This window comes from Periophthalmus magnuspinnatus, chromosome 5 (genome assembly GCF_009829125.3).
Source record: "Periophthalmus magnuspinnatus isolate fPerMag1 chromosome 5, fPerMag1.2.pri, whole genome shotgun sequence".
NCBI classification, from domain to species: Eukaryota; Metazoa; Chordata; class Actinopteri; order Gobiiformes; family Gobiidae; genus Periophthalmus; species Periophthalmus magnuspinnatus.
In genome coordinates this window covers 23,003,577-23,019,454 of record NC_047130.1, presented here as the reverse complement: position 1 = coordinate 23,019,454, position 15,878 = coordinate 23,003,577, and the positions used below count along the sequence as shown (strand labels likewise).

Below are 15,878 nucleotides of genomic sequence, written 5' to 3'. Positions count from 1 at the left end.
CATGATTTCAATTTGTTCATAATTCTTGTGGACGTAATAGCTTCATAAAAGTTACTCTTGTGTTCTGGAATTTCCCCATCGTGGGACAAATAAATGTCCTCTCATCTTAGCTTGTTTTGAAGGCGCATACTTCACTGTGACTGGTTAAATCTACCTGTCACTCACTCAGAGCATGACGGAGGCTGACCAGTGGAAGTGGGTGGGAAAATTATAGATGTCATGTTGCCATCTTTAAGCACAGAGCTGCATTAAACAGAAAACACTGTAGTGAAAAATATAAACGACATATTTTTTAATGCAACACATATCAACGTGCAATTTAAATGTAATTTGTCAATGATTACGGTGAAATGACCCCATAAGGACAAAGAGTAAAGAAATGTTGCTTGTCACTAATGTAAACTGAAACATCCAATTACAGTCCACATTTGATGCATCCATTAAAGTATCACTGTGTAAGTTTTTGAAGTTGGCACGTCAGCTGCATGATTTAAGATTTTATGGAAATAGAAAGTAAAAGCCATACTTCAGAACATTCTTCATGGAGGTAGATGTGTTTATGCCATACTGTAGAATATATTATAGCCAAAGGAACATCATTTCAATGGAGACGAGAAGGAGGTCCTCATATTTTTTTCAGTGCAAGTAAAAGATCCAAAATGGAAAAGGCTTTTGTTTTACTGGTTTTTTTTTTGTTTGAAATGTTTCACAGTGGGGCTTGAAGTAAAACGGTGTCCACCTCCTCTCTTCTCTGTACACTATAACTTTCTCTCCCTGTTTATGTTCAGGTGTAGGGGCCATGACCTGGTCTCCTCTGGCATGTGGAATTATCTCAGGGAAATACGACGGCAGGGTCCCTCCGTACTCTCGAGCATCTCTGAAGGTACAGCTTGGACCCGCTCACTCCCAGTCTGTGTAAAACTCCTCTGGTTCTGCTCTGCCACTCTTCCTCGGGCTGAACAATCGCCAAAATCAAATTAAAATCACAGTTTGAATAGCCACAATTAGCTAATCCCAAGGTCTGTAATTATTTGGGTAATGACCTGAGCAGAGAAAACAGTATCTCTGTATGGGGTTGTATTATGTAAAATAAAATGTGCCAACCCTGTAAGTTTAGGCCACTACAAACTTTTTGGAATACACGTAATTATTGTAGGAGTTTAGCATTTAATATTTCTCAACTGTTATTGCCACCGGACATGTTTGAAGTATGCACTGTGAACTCAATCTTAATTTTGAAAAATATATTTGCAAATGTTATCACAAATCTGAAAAATGGCACATAATTTTTGCAGAATTGTTCAGCCCCACCTCTCACTGTTTGCTGCTGATTTGGTGTTGTGTTCATGGTCTGTTTGTATCTTTCAGGTTTGCTCCCAAGTCTGTGCTCAATCACTTTATGTGTCACCATTGTTTTGAATTCTTCACTCCTACATCATTGGTCCTGTGTTAACCGAATATAGACTTTGGCGTCCTTATCATAGTAACCATTAGCAATAACACAACACAGACCCTGATAAAACTGCAGTCTCAACTTTACCACATATTTTAATCTGGTCTAGCAGGAGATGTGGAGGTACGTTCTATTAATCCTAGTTAATTTACCTTTTAGCTATTTCAATTGATTCATTTCACAGCACAGAAGTTATTTTATTTTCAATGTTTAAGCTCTTTACTCACATGAGATTATATTACTACTAGTAATAATACTGTAGTACTATTAAAAATCTATTTATTATTCATCGATGTAGGTATGAAATAACAAGAGCAGGGTTAGTTTGAACAAAAATATAACTTGGTGACATTTTTTTATTAGTCATTTTAAACTACTCAGCACTACGAGCATGTTTTGTGGCTCTGTGGTCAGGCACGCTCACTGGTTTGTTGTGTTGTGGTGAACTGGCATGTCTGTAGTTGTTTGTGGAGTAACCGATTGTTGTTTGAGCACTTCTTGGTTCATGACCTTTGTTTCCATCTTGGTGTTGCGACATTTGAACTCTTGTATTGTGCTTGCCTTGTGGTTCGGTGTTGCCTGTTGTTGTGGTATTTTCACCAAATAATTGGTACAGTCTATATTGTGACATTGTGACACTGAAGTCTAGTGTGTTTCTATTGAATAGCATCATCAGTAGGATTAGTATGATGATTGCAGTGACTTGTGGAAACCTATTGTACCAGTGAACATCAGCTCTACAATGATGCTTGATGCAGTTTTAGAACGATTAATTTCGTGTGTGAAATGGTTTTAAACCAAAGAGAAACTTGATAAAATGAATAAAATTAAAATAAACCTTAAAAGGAACACAACCAAAATCCTATATATCTGGAATAAAGTCTAACTTGAAAATGACCAAGCACTAAAATTACTTGATGGAGACTACAGATAAGAATTTAGAACACATAGTGGACACATTTAACTGGTTGACTTAAACAAACAACATACAAACAAGAATTTGTTTATACAAAACCTAACAATAATTCTTATGTGACAGATTTACAATTGGACTAAGACACTGTTTAGACCTGAACAACACTTTACAGATATGTATTCCTGAGTTACTCCAGAGGACAGGTGTTGAGAGCGGTCCCTGCTGACATAGACTGCTCTGAGGCTGAGGTCAGGGTTTTAGCAGGTGTGCTGTGTGTCCGACAGGGCTACCAGTGGTTGAAGGACAAGATCCTGAGCGAGGAAGGCCGGCGTCAGCAGGCGAAGTTGAAAGAGCTGCAGGCTATCGCGGAGCGGCTGGGCTGCACACTGCCCCAACTGGCCATCGGTACGCAGACTCTGCTGCTCTCTCTCTTTCTTCTGTCTGTCCGTGCCTGCGCCTCGAGTCAGCCGGTCCACATGGGGGCGCTCTGTTCTGTGTGGTCTGTCTGGAGTGTGGCTTCCATTTGAAATGATAACGATGGTATTTTAGCTTTTTATAGTGGAGTGGTTTGTTCGTTTGTGTTGTGTTTGTGTTCCACATACCACAATACAATTTGGTCATTCTACTGTTCAAATGACATTACTAGCAGAGAGTTTATCTACATGTCTTGCTGATGCCAACATTCAATTAATGAAAGTAGAAAATCACTCAAACTGTTCCATCTGTGTACAACTACTTACACTGGGAAACAAGCAATAAAGAAAAGGGATTAAGGGGAGTGGTTTTCTGGTAACACTGCTTTAAGCAGAATAAAATGCACTGTATGTACGAGCTTTACCTCATGAATGCAGTAATACTTGAACGTGTAATATCAAATGCATATGCCATATTGAAGTATTTACAGTCTGGTTTATCCTATACTGTGATGTTAACATGTTCTTAACAGTTGCCGGTGTCAGCATAAAAACACAATGAGTGACATAAATCCAGAGGTAGTCGATGCAAACAGGAAAGTGAAAATGTCGAGGTCCCAAAGATGCTGAGTCCCTTGAGGGCTGTAAAAGAGTCAGACTCCAGGAGTAAATCAGGGATTTTGCTATGTCACAATGGTCTGATTTAGATCTGGTTTAGACCTGGTTTAGACCTGGTCCTGGTTAAGTCCTGGTTATATTTGCAATTCTTGGTTTAGTTCAATTTTAGTCCTATCTTATTCTCAAAACCTTTGCTTAGACCTATTTTAGTATTGGTATAGTTATGATTGGCTTAAACTCAGTTCTGGTTTAGTTGATCATGGTCTTATCCTCTGTTCAAGCCTAATCTAATTAATGGAGCTGAGAGGCTGAAGTTCAAGTAGCATAGCCTGGTTTGGGTTTGGTCCTTGATTAAGACTGGTTTTATGTTGGTCTAGTCTTAGTCCAACTCTAGATTTATGGAGCCAGTCCAGGCCCCTACATCACAGTGACAGCCTCAAATAAATACTAGGGGACACCTCTCATTCTATTGTATTGTCTCATTCTATGACTGGTTTTATATTACTGGTTTTAATTAGTTTTTAGTTTAGTCCTTGTCTAGATTTATACGAGATCTAGGTCTGTAGACATTTTGATTGCCTCAAATAAACAGTACAGATGGGGCACAGACTTGGACTTGGTGTAGACCTCGTTCCATTCTGGTTTAATACGGGTTTCATCTTGATCTAGTCTTAGTTTAGTCTTAGTGTAGAATTATACAGCAAAAGAAGGGCACGTCTAGTCCTATCACAGACTTCATTAAGACCTGTTTAATTTGACTAGTTTAATCTTGGGTTAGTTTTAGTTTAGTCCTAGTGCTAGATTTATAGGGTATAGTCATTTGGGATTGTAGGACTCTGCATATTTTGTAACTCTAGTCGCGTGTAGTTTAAGATGAGTACTTGCTTTAGACCCATCGTATTAGGTTTTTGTTTTTACTTTAACCTGGTTTAGATTCTGATATAGATCTGGTTTAGTGCTGGTTCTGAGCCTGGTGAAGAACTGGTTTAATTCCTGTTTGGTTATTGTTTAGTCCTTAGTCCTTGTTTAAGATTTATTTTAGTCTTAACATAATCCAGTCCTGTTTTTGTTTTTTTTCAATTGTAAGTAATAGTAATAGTTCAGTTCTGGTTTAGATCTGGTTTAGAGTCCAGTTAAGACCTAGCCCCTGTTTTGTCCCTCTTTCAGCACTGGTTTAGCATTTAATCCAATCTTTTTAACCTGATTGCTGAGTTCTGGTCTAGTTCTTGCTTAGTTCTGCTTTAGTCCCTCCTGGTAAAATTTTTCTTTTATCCCAGTTTGATCCTCGCAGTTTTAAATGTGCTGTCAGACTGTGGGCTCCTCTCCCTCAGTATTGCAGTGTCATAGATTAGGTTTCATGGGCCATTAGTGGACGCCCTCATCTCTCCCAATTACCATAAATCCCCCAGTGCTCCTTATAGGCTGTGGGCTAGATTTATGGAGCCAGCACAGGACCTTACATCACCGTGACAGCCTCAAATAAACAGTACAGATAGAGGAAACACCTTAGTCCTGGTTTAGTTCTGGCTTAAGACTGGTTTCATCTTGGTCTGGTCTTACATTGTAGTCTAGATTTATAGTCAGAACAGTTCCCGTATTACTGTGGCACCCTGAAATTAACTACAGATGATTAACACACCTAGTCCTGGTTAAGTCCTGGTTTGATCCTGATTCAGGCTTGGTTTAATTCTGGTTTAAGATTGGTTTAACATAGAATTAGTCTTAGTTTAGACCTAGTTTAGAGTTTTAGGGTTAGCTTGGGTCCTAATATCACATTATCTGCCTTAAGACTGCTTTTATTTTTGTCTAGTCTTAGTCCAACTCTATATTTATGGCGCTAATGCAGACCCCTATATCACAGTGACAGCCTCAAATAAACAACAGGGGACTAGTTCTATCTTAAGACTAGTTTAATCTTGGGTTATTTTTAGTTTAGTCCTAGTCCTGGATTTATAGCATCAGCACAGGTCTATATATATCATTGTGATGGAACACACACTCAGTCCTAGTTAGGTCCTGGTTCAGGTCTGGTTTAAGACAGGATTCATCTTGGTCTAATTTATAAGGTCAACATGAGTCTCTACATCACTATGACAACCTCTAATAAACATCAATGAGGAACCCAGCTCGACCTGGCTCAGCACCTGTTCAGTTCTGGTGTAAGATTGGTTTGATTTTAATAATGTCTATGGATTTTTTTAACCTTCTTTGACTGACTGAGTTAGCTCTAGTTTCATTCTGTACAGTCTCATGTTTAGTCCTGGTTTAGTCCTGGTTTAGTCCTGGTTTAGTCCTGGTTCAGTCCCGGTTTAGTCCTGGTTTAGTCCTGGTTTAGACCTGGTTTAGTCCTGGTTTAGTCCTGGTTTAGGCCTGGTTTAGTCCTAGTTTAATTCTGGTTCAGTCCTGGTTCAGTCCTGGTTCAGTCCTGGTTCAGTCCTGGTTCATTCCTGGTTTAGTCCCGGTTTAGTCCTGGTTTAGTCCCGGTTCAGTCCTGGTTCAGTCCTGGTTTAGTCCTGGTTCATTCCTGGTTTAGTCCTGGTTCATTCCTGGTTTAGTCCCGGTTTAGTCCTGGTTCAGTCCCGGTTTAGTCCCGGTTTAGTCCTGGTTCAGTCCTGGTTCATTCCTGGTTTAGTGTCCTGGTTCATTCCTGGTTTAGTCCTGGTTTAGTCCCGGTTTAGTCCTGGTTTAGTCCTGGTTTAGTCCTGGTTCAGTCCCGGTTTAGTCCTGGTTTAGTCCCGGTTTAGTCCCGGTTCAGTCCTGGTTCATTGCTGGTTTAGTCCTGGTTTAGTCCTGGTTTAGTCCTGGTTTAGTCCTGGTTTAGTCCTGGTTTAGTCCTGGTTTAGTCCTGGTTTAGCACTGGCGGATGAGGGTTTGTTAAGTTGATGTTTGCTGTACTTGTTTAGAACTATTTATCCCACATTTAGTTCCAGTTTAGTCATCGTGGCCAAAATAAGACTTGTTTCCATCATTCTTGTGTGGTTTACTCAAGTGTGAATGTATTTACAAGCTCCAAAAGCTTTAACAATGGTTCTTTCCACAGTGAGAGAGAAAGTGTCTAAAACACAAACCAAAACGAGCAGCAGAATAAAAGGCCAAGAAGAGCATCTGGGTTACAACCTTTGCCAATTCAATATGCAAATCCCAGCACAGTTAGAGACAGATGATTTCCTCTGGCGACCCTAAGGGGAAAAGCTGACAGCAATATGAAACAAAATGTATGCTGTACTTCAGGCATTATATAACCAATATTTGCATGGCTAGTTTCATATTTGTGTCAATTCATTAACTTGAAAAAATACTTAAACGCTGGATAAAGTTACAGTTCTCTTACCTTAACTCTATTGTTTGTGTTTTTTTAAAAGACGCTTGATGTAACTTTTCTAGTGGAGGGTCCAACATTTTCCTGTCTCCATGGAGATGCTATTAGATTTTATTGGTTTGCCTGGAAAGTTTCACAATTTCACAGTATTTTTGTCAACCAAGTGACACCACTAGACCAAGTTACAACTCCAATCTGTGGAGAAGTGAGCCCAGTCACTGTAAGAATCCCTGCATTTCATAACACTTGCAATTCATTCAATTTAAGATATCTCATTAATGCCATACTGTGGAACATCCCAGGCGAAGCAATAACATCTCCATGAGACAAGTAGGTGGGGGACCCTCCAACAGAAAAATGATATAGTGCGTCGTTAATGTTATTGAACTTGGAAAAAGAAAATGGACACAGAATCTGCTTTATATGAAAATGAGAATAATTGTTCACCATTAGCACAGACAGGACCAGGTGACACAAATTACTCACTGTGATTTCTCTGTGGCTCAAGGGAGTTTGTTTTGTATTTTTCTTGTTTAAAATATTCATTTGTGACATGTGCCAGGTCCTAATCCCACTATGTTCACAGCTGTGTTATGCATCCATTTATACAGTAATCTGCTTACAAGTGCATTTTCCCAAACACTGTTGCATAATGAAGCAAACCGTAACGGCACACCAAGCAGATTTGTGTTTTTTTTAGGCATCTCTGAGGTTCTTGTTTATTATTAGTAAAGTCCAGAGGAGGAAAATACAGTGATTCAAATGATCTGCTTAAATCTGTGTTACCTAAAATGCTCCCTTAATCGCACCAACAACAAACTATGTCAGCGTTTACCAAATCAGTTTACCACATAGAAGTATTCATATGTAGCTAAAAGGGGCAAATACAGAAGATTCAATATATGCTCAATTATCTTTTATTTTACATGTTTTATCGCGCTAAAACTGCTACATACTTGTACTTGGATCTGAACTATCAAATTAAACATTTTGTGTACCTCTCTGAGCTTATTCCACTTAAACCTGACTTGGGCTAAAAGATAATCTGTAGCTTCAAACTTTTATATTTGTGTTTGCTGTTTCTGTTGTCATTTTATTTTATTTTAAAGGTGCAACGTGTAGCTTTTCTGGTGGGGGATATGCCACCTGCTTGTACCCATAGAGAAGTCTTGGCTTTCTCTGGAATTTTCCACGGTATGCTATTAAACGTACATTTATTCAACGTATTGCTAAAATACCTCAAAAAACACACACTCTCCATGGAGACAAGCAGGTGGCAGACCCTCCACCAGAAAAGCCATATCATGCACCTTTAATCCCACTATTAGTTTGTGTTTTATCATGAGCTTGCTGGTATGCACTTCACATTTCAAAATCCTTGTTGTTTTCTTATGGTCTATTTTTACACATACAGTATATTTTATTAGGTGATCCAACAGTTTTACTCAACTTCACAAATAACTCCCAAACTTTCTGACTTTTCCACCTCCACCTCTGTAGCCCACTTCTCTCTGGGGTTTACACTCTCCAGCCTGATCGTTTTCTCTACTGGTTTGTCCTACGGAGCTCAAAGTGGGTCATATTTCAAACCAGTGCTTTTCTGTCACTCGCAGTAGCTCTCTGTAATAAAGCTCCTTCATCTGGTAGCTTCTCTTCTTCTGATTATATTTGTCGCAATTTCCCAGTCTGCATTCCGCCTTCCTGTTTGGTTTATTGCTATTTCTTTTCTCATTTAAGGCGTCAGTGTTTCTCCTTCCTCTGCTGAGACGTAGTGTGGTGGACTGTTTTAATTTAGTCATATATTTTACCCACTGACAGTTGACGGTAGTGTTGAGGGGAAGAAAATAGATAGAAAATAGATAATATCGCAATTTGTTTTGTTTTTTTTGGGGGGGGAGACGTACAAAATTACACACTTGAACCTCAACCGGGACATTTACAGGCACAATTTAGCACATTCCAGATCCATTGTTAAAATACAGTCTGAATATCTTTTGGGGTAGTAAAAAATAGATATTTATTTTTGTCAGTATTGCTCAGCCCCACAGTAGTCCCTGTGTAATTGTGTGTGTGTGTGTTTGATTGCTGTGTATGGATCTGTGCAGCGTGGTGCCTACGTAACGAGGGGGTGAGCTCTGTGCTTTTAGGAGCCTCCAACACGGACCAGCTCATGGAGAACATAGGAGCGATACAGGTGAGTTCAATCTGAGCTCAAAGGACTAAGGAGATATTAAAATGCATATGACAGGTTGGACTGCTCATTTCAGTAAAATGTATTTAACATAATTATATTTAGGATTATACTAAAAATCATGCCTATTTTATTATTTTGTATTTTGATTGAGTTTATAATTGTATCTTTTAAGAGACAGCTGCACTATTAAATCAAAATGTTAGAAAAAACTTTAAAAATATTTCAATAATACACAATACTCTTCCTCCAGTTACCATGTTTTAACCTTCATTTGGCTGAAAATGTGTTGAAAAAATCTCAGTGTACAAAACTACTAGTGGACTGATAAAGAGTAATTGTTTGGTTGCAGCCCTAAAGTCGACAGTGTTCTTCATGTCCCACTGAAGGTCACAGACTAGTGTGGAGTCAACACAAAACAAACTGTACTGTACCTACGATGTACTTGAAAAAGTACACATTTGAATAAAACTTGCTTTTAGTTTGAACATTGTCTTCTTGGAAATAACTGCCAACAATTTTAAAATTTAACTTTTTCATTGGCATCTTTGAAAATCCACAGTATGATGCGGTTCAGAGCTTTTACATAATAACAACTTTTCAAATCATTTTTCTCTCTTGGGGACATGAAAAACTGTGGGCTGTGGAGTAGATGGGGAACTATGACAGTGTGCTTTTTAAGAGTAGTAGTAGTACTAGTAATACTAGTTTCCAAAGAATGAAGAGTGCTCTTCAGATTTAGTTGTGGATCACAGCCAAAGAATCACTGCCCACTGGTGTAGAGCACTAGAGCACGCAGAAAATAGTCCACAAAGAGTTTGAAGCATTTGTGGACTATTTGTTCTATGGATGTACTTTGGATGTACCTTGATGAAATGTACAGTTGCAATTTTTAATATAAAGAAGAAAATATAAAAATAATTTCATTTTTATTGTCATTTCTGCTGTTTTAAACATCAAGGTAGCATCTTAACAGAAATACCATTATGCCACATGATAATTCTGAATCTTAATAATAAAAACACTATATAACACTTATTATTGCAAATTACTCCAGTATAATATGTCCTCTCAGAATTTGCAGTTATAAGTCTTAAATTTGACCAGGAGAGCCCTTGTGTTTCCTGCCATTTTTTAAGCATAAAAGTAGCATCTTGACAAAAATAACTACATCATATCCATGTGTCTTTATAATAAATACACAATTCTATAGCTTGATATTGCAAATGTTCCCAATATCTACTGTCAATATGTATTAAATTTCACCTGGGGGACCCTTACCTGTTCTGCTATGTGCCCATATTACTCCATTTTCTGATCTTTGTTACAATATTTCCTCATCAAAAACAGACCTGGAGTTGTGTTTTGTTTCATTCACACATGTTTAACACAAACCCTGTATATTTAGGCTGAGTTTTCAAACAGAAAACACTTTGTTCCACCTTGTGATGTCATATGGTGATACAGGAAGTGCTCCACTGTGTTTTTAAACTGCAAACACCTTCACTAGAATCATTTGGTTGATTTCAGCCCTGGACTTGCCAATCTCTACTGAACAAAATTAAGCGGTAGCTGTTAACTTGAAAACTACCACATCATGACATCACAAGGTGGAACAGAGCATTTTGAATTTAAGAGATGCAGACAGATTAAGAATAAAGGATTACTCAAATATGTGTGAATGAAACAAAACAAGCCTGCAGTTATGTTTTTGAAGAGGTAACAGCATTATAAGATCAACAATCAAAGAAGCATCTTGACTAAAATAATTAATACAAATACTATACTATAGCTTAATCTTACAAATGACTCCAATATTTTGTGTCTTGTACCTGGAGTACTCTGGTGTTCCCAGCACTATCTCTGAGTGAGTGAGAACAACAGTCCCTCCTGAGTGCAGCCTGGTGGGCAGTCCTGGCCTGTCACGCCTGGCTGCTCTACTGTACTCGTTAATAAGGTCAGAGAGTATGTGTCGCCAGGGGATATGGCAGCTCGCACTTCCTCCTGATAAGAGCTCCTCCTCTAATGGGCTCTTCAGTGCTCTGTGTGCTGCTCACATTAGAAAACTGGCCCTGAGTAAAGGCCCCTCCGTGCTTTGTCTGGGCTTTTTGTAAGATGTGTCCAAAGCACTACATACCACATCTGTGCTTCAGCTTGGTGATATTTCACACAGAAATGTCATGGCCGCATTTCCTAAGGGAGTTTCACTTCAACAAAGCCTTACATTAGGTTAGTTACATCTTTTGAGACTGTTGTCCAGAGGGAGCCGAGATTTTTATATATAAAAAATATAAAGTCCTTTGAAAAGCAGGTATTTTTACTTGTTACTTGAACTTAATTTCATGCAAAATTAATATTTACAGTAAAAAGGACACAGTGATGAACAAACACTTCTCACAGAAATATCTCTTCTCTTCTTTGAGAAAGCACATTTGTTTCTTGTCATCTGAAGGAGCAGCAGCTCTACTCTGAGCTCACATGTAACAAAGTTTGTCAGTCAGTGCAAATACATGTGATTTACTTGTGTCTCTCTGTCTCAGGTTCTTCCAAAGTTGTCATCGGCCATCACACATGAAATCGACAGTATCTTGGGGAACAAGCCGTACAGTAAAAAGGACTACCGCTCCTAACCCCACAGGCTCCGCCCGGCAGGGCTGCACCGGGCTGCACTGCAGCGCCCACCTTTGCCTGATCCTCTGTTTGCTTGAGCTTTTACTGAATGAGACCCTGGCGCATGAGTGTGGCACATGGGCCACCCAGGGCTCCTCATCTAGAGTTACAGGGAAAAGAAAAGGGAAAATCATCACCTCCAGAAGGACACCAGACTGTGAGAGCTGCTAGGGAAACGCGCTCGTATTTAAATCAGTAACATTCAAAGTCAGCTGGAAGTATTAAAACTGTAGAGAAAATACATTTAAAAAAAGAAGCACACGCTTGCTCGGCATTCAGATTTGTTTTTGCTTTTTATTTTTGAAAAAAAAAAAAGAATGCAACTTAATGGAGGATTACTGTAGTTCATTCTGTATGAAATACAACGGTACTCAGTTGCACATGTACCAGAGCCATGCATTTGTTCCTGGGACGTTCTGTTTACAAACACCTGTGTACTGTAAGTCTCAGTCCAACTCTTTGTGTTGTCTCCACAGTCAGTGTAGGTGCCCCCTGGTGGGCCAACAGTCAGCACTTTAGTCTGTAGTGATTTGTTGAGGACAGAATGGATCTTTCAGTAGTATTAGATCGCAGCCATTGCACTAGAGGATCGCCTCCCACTAAGCCCCTCCCCTCTGACCACACCCATAACCTCGCCCACCCTGACTGTGCAATGGGTGATGAATGAGGCTGCTCACTAAAACTGAACTTATAAAGTTATATGGTCTTTAGGAGCAGAGTAATCGCTGAAAAACAATATATTTATTCATCCCTGTCCATAGAAGTGCTACACTGTGTATCTGCCTCTGCTTAGGTGTCCCTGAACACCACATGTCAGCGCAGGCTTCTACATCTCATGGACGACTTTTCTTGATCAACTTCTGCAAGTATTTTGCCTTATTTTCTTTTGCCTCAGACTGTGCTGTGAGCTCCAGCGTAGAAGGCCATCAGAGGTTCCTCTGTGCTGCACTCCCCAGTCGAAGCAGAAACTAGTGCAGGTGTTATTGTCCAGTAGGTGGCGCTGTTCTCGGCAGCAGCTCTGGGAATGAAACAGTTTGGTCTGAAATGTTTCCCTATCACCTGGATCCTTCCTCAGGCTGTAAAAACATATGTTATATTTCAAATACAAAACCAATAATTGATTTGATGATGCGCTCAGGACAGGCTGTAAATCTAATATATTATTCAAATTTAATTCCAAAAATATTGGAATCACAAAATATGTCTTTTACCTGAAAATGTGTCCTAATTAAGTATATTGATTTTAAATACCTCTATTTGGCAGAACAAAAGTGGAAAATTACCTTATAGTAATTTAAAAAGTGCAATTCTATTTTTATCTAACACAATCTTGTTTGTGTTAAATAAATCAAAGAGCATTTCGTAGTATAACATTTGGTCCATAACTTTGCACTGTTTTTCATTTACATTAGTTTCGTATGTTAATCTGGACATTTTAAGAGTCATTGAGTTGAGACCTACAAAGGAGGGATCCAGGTGCCATGGAAACGTGTTTAGTCAACTGTAGTGCATAAATGGTCCGGAGGTGGTGCTGACACTGGGGAGGACCTGTGAAACTTTAGTGAGGCTCGAGCCAAAGATTTCTGAGTGTGTTTTCACTCACTTCTGCAAGGTTACATAGTCTAAACTCATCTTGGCGCATGTTTTGTCCAGCTCGCTATGTATCTACTGTATGGACTCCACGTATATCTTAACTTGATCATGCTGTAATACTATTAAAGATAAGGCCTCATATACACAACGCATAGTGCTGATAATTGCTTTAGGTTGATAAGGAGTGTCTCAGGCAGCGGGCAGCCTGGGACATACCACATGCGTCTTCAGTGAATGGGTTTACATGCACTGGTATGTTCTGGTTTGGACTAGTTTGGAGTTTAGTTTTTAGTTTAAGTTTTCAACCACGTTTAAGTGTATTTCATCGTAGTTTCGGTGTTTCACTTCCTATTTGAATTTCTAATTTCCAAATTTTCCCCATAATTTTGTCTGAATTACAATATTTTTATCCTCCACAAATGTCTGACTTAAACTTTTCTGACTCAAATTAATGCAATAAAAATGTTTCTTCAGGATTTTTTTTTTTTTTTCAAGATTTGCATATTCAAAAGTATCTAAAAATTGACAGAACTTTTTACGTCTAATCCCAATTTGTCCTTTCTTGTCTTAATTTCTCAAGAATTTTAAGATTAATGTTAGAACCTGTCCCAAAAGCTTTTCTTACTTTTTGTTTTAAATGCATGTTGTTGCCACTATCACCATAATCATACTTCTGTTCATAACCAGGTCATAACTTAAGTGCACGTAAACCTTTCCAAACCTAACTGTGATCAAAGCACAAGCAGCATGTGACCATTCAAACGCATGGATCTTTTTCATTACAATACCCACAAGACTACGACGCTCCTCCGCTTACTAACACGTCTATTAACCAGGCTTAAGTAACAACTGCGAACTACAACAACAACAACAAGAAAAAAAAAGACTATTCAAGTGTTACTTTAGTGTGAATGGACTGCGTGAGCTAAGAATTATGGGAACTCAAAATGGACGTCACTGTGTGGGCTTTGTTCCTCTCGTGGTCCAACTTTTCCTGGTGACTTTCAAGCAACCGCCAAGTGATCCGTGTTATGTGTGCGTAACTGCTTAGGTCAATGTATTAGTTGATTCTCGTGTACTTTTTTTCTGTTTATTTTTGCAGTGTCTTTTACGTCTGGGTGATAAAAGTGTGCAAGCCAATGATGTTTTTCTTGTAAGGAGAAAAAATCTGAAAACATGTTAAGTCTGTTCAGTTTGTGTGTCTTAATATTCTCATCAGGGACAGTAGAGAAAAAGTCACTTCACTCGAGACTTAAAAGTATCGCTGTGCATTTTGCTCGACCATCAGTGTTATCTCGCGGCGGACGTCTGAATGTACGGGCCGGAGGGACAAGGAGTCTGCTGAGGTTAGAACTAAACAACACCTCTACATTTACTCTAACTATAACCAAACAGTATTACACAAGAGACATAATTAGAGGAATTACTCATGAGAAAAAAAGTATTTGGGGGAAGTTTCACTGTACTTATTAAGAGGAACTCACTCTGGACATAACATTTGATTTAAAATTTGATATTTGGAAAGACAAAACATTAATAACTCATCAGCACTCATCTGGTATTTTCAAAGAGTAGACCACAAAGATTGAATCATTAAATTAAATCATATTTGAAGGAGCGTTGCAGCAGTGGGAGACAGTGAGAAGAGTGAGAAACATTTTTACTTAAATATGAGTAATGTTACACTGTAAATATATTGCTAATGTTTGAGTAAAAGTATCATCTCTAGAAACGTTTCCGTGAAGTACAATTATCTTAAAAATGTGCTCAAGCTGTAACTGAGTACTATTTGAATGCAGTTGTATGTTGAATGCACTGCGGTCTCTTCAGTAAGTTAGTTTGATTTTATTTAATTGGCAGTGAGAGTTTGACCCTTCATTCAGTACAGACTGTCCTTCTGGCCTCTACGTTCCACACATCAGCCGCTCTCTCACACTGTGCTAGCCTGACCGTGCTATTGGGAGGTTAACGCACAATGTAAAACCAATGATGACAGGCTTCATCATAATAAAAGACTGAATATTAGAGTTATAAAAATATGCTTTAAGAGGTCTTAGCTTCATCTTAAGTATTGAGTTGTGGAGTGAAACAGACCCATAGAGGGATAGAGATTATTTTCCAGAAGGATCTACATTTAAAAAAAAAAAAAGAGTATATTTTTATGTTTTGCAGTACAGAAAATATCTGTTTTTATTTTTTCGTTATGCATTTTTCCTATCAGTATTGTAAAATTCTTAAGACTGACTGAAGAAGCTGTTTCTTTGTGTTATGTATGGGAAAGGTTGTAGTGAATGCAGTTGCAGACTAACTTCATCTCAGTCTGCCGTGTACATATCTTTGTAAATATTTCCGGTTGTGATCACCTCGGCCTTTTTTAATTTTCTTTTGCAGGCATTGCTATCTGCACTGTGCTTGGTCTGACTTTAGACAGGATGTACAGCTTCAATCTCCAAATGAAAAATTGAAAAAATGATAAAAATCAGAATGGTAAAACCTATTTGTGTTTGTCTTCATTTTAATTATACTGTGGATTATTTCAGTGACGTGGCGACTCATGAAAAGGGCATTTTAAAGCAACAACATGTATAATTTGACATTTGAATCAGTTCTGTTCTGTAGAAGTTGGCGTATTAATCTACATCAGAATGAAACTCAAAATAAACATGTTAAATACGCACATACACATACATAAACTGTGATTTACT

General features: G+C 38.5%; 1 protein-coding gene across 6 annotated transcripts in view; it reads left to right on the top strand.

Moving 5' to 3' along the window:
• The window catches only part of kcnab2a (potassium voltage-gated channel subfamily A regulatory beta subunit 2a), a 123,871-nt gene extending 108,204 nt beyond the window's left edge, over positions 1-15,667 (top strand). For all 6 annotated transcript variants that reach the window (XM_033966698.2, XM_033966697.2, XM_055221946.1 and 3 more), the window contains 4 exons: positions 789-883; positions 2,654-2,774; positions 8,825-8,913; positions 11,451-15,667. In XM_033966698.2, coding sequence (XP_033822589.1) covers positions 789-883; positions 2,654-2,774; positions 8,825-8,913; positions 11,451-11,540 — 395 coding nt within the window. In that variant the 3' untranslated portion in view covers positions 11,541-15,667. The remainder of the gene's footprint in view (positions 1-788; positions 884-2,653; positions 2,775-8,824; positions 8,914-11,450) is intronic.
• Positions 15,668-15,878: the final 211 nt, after the last annotated feature.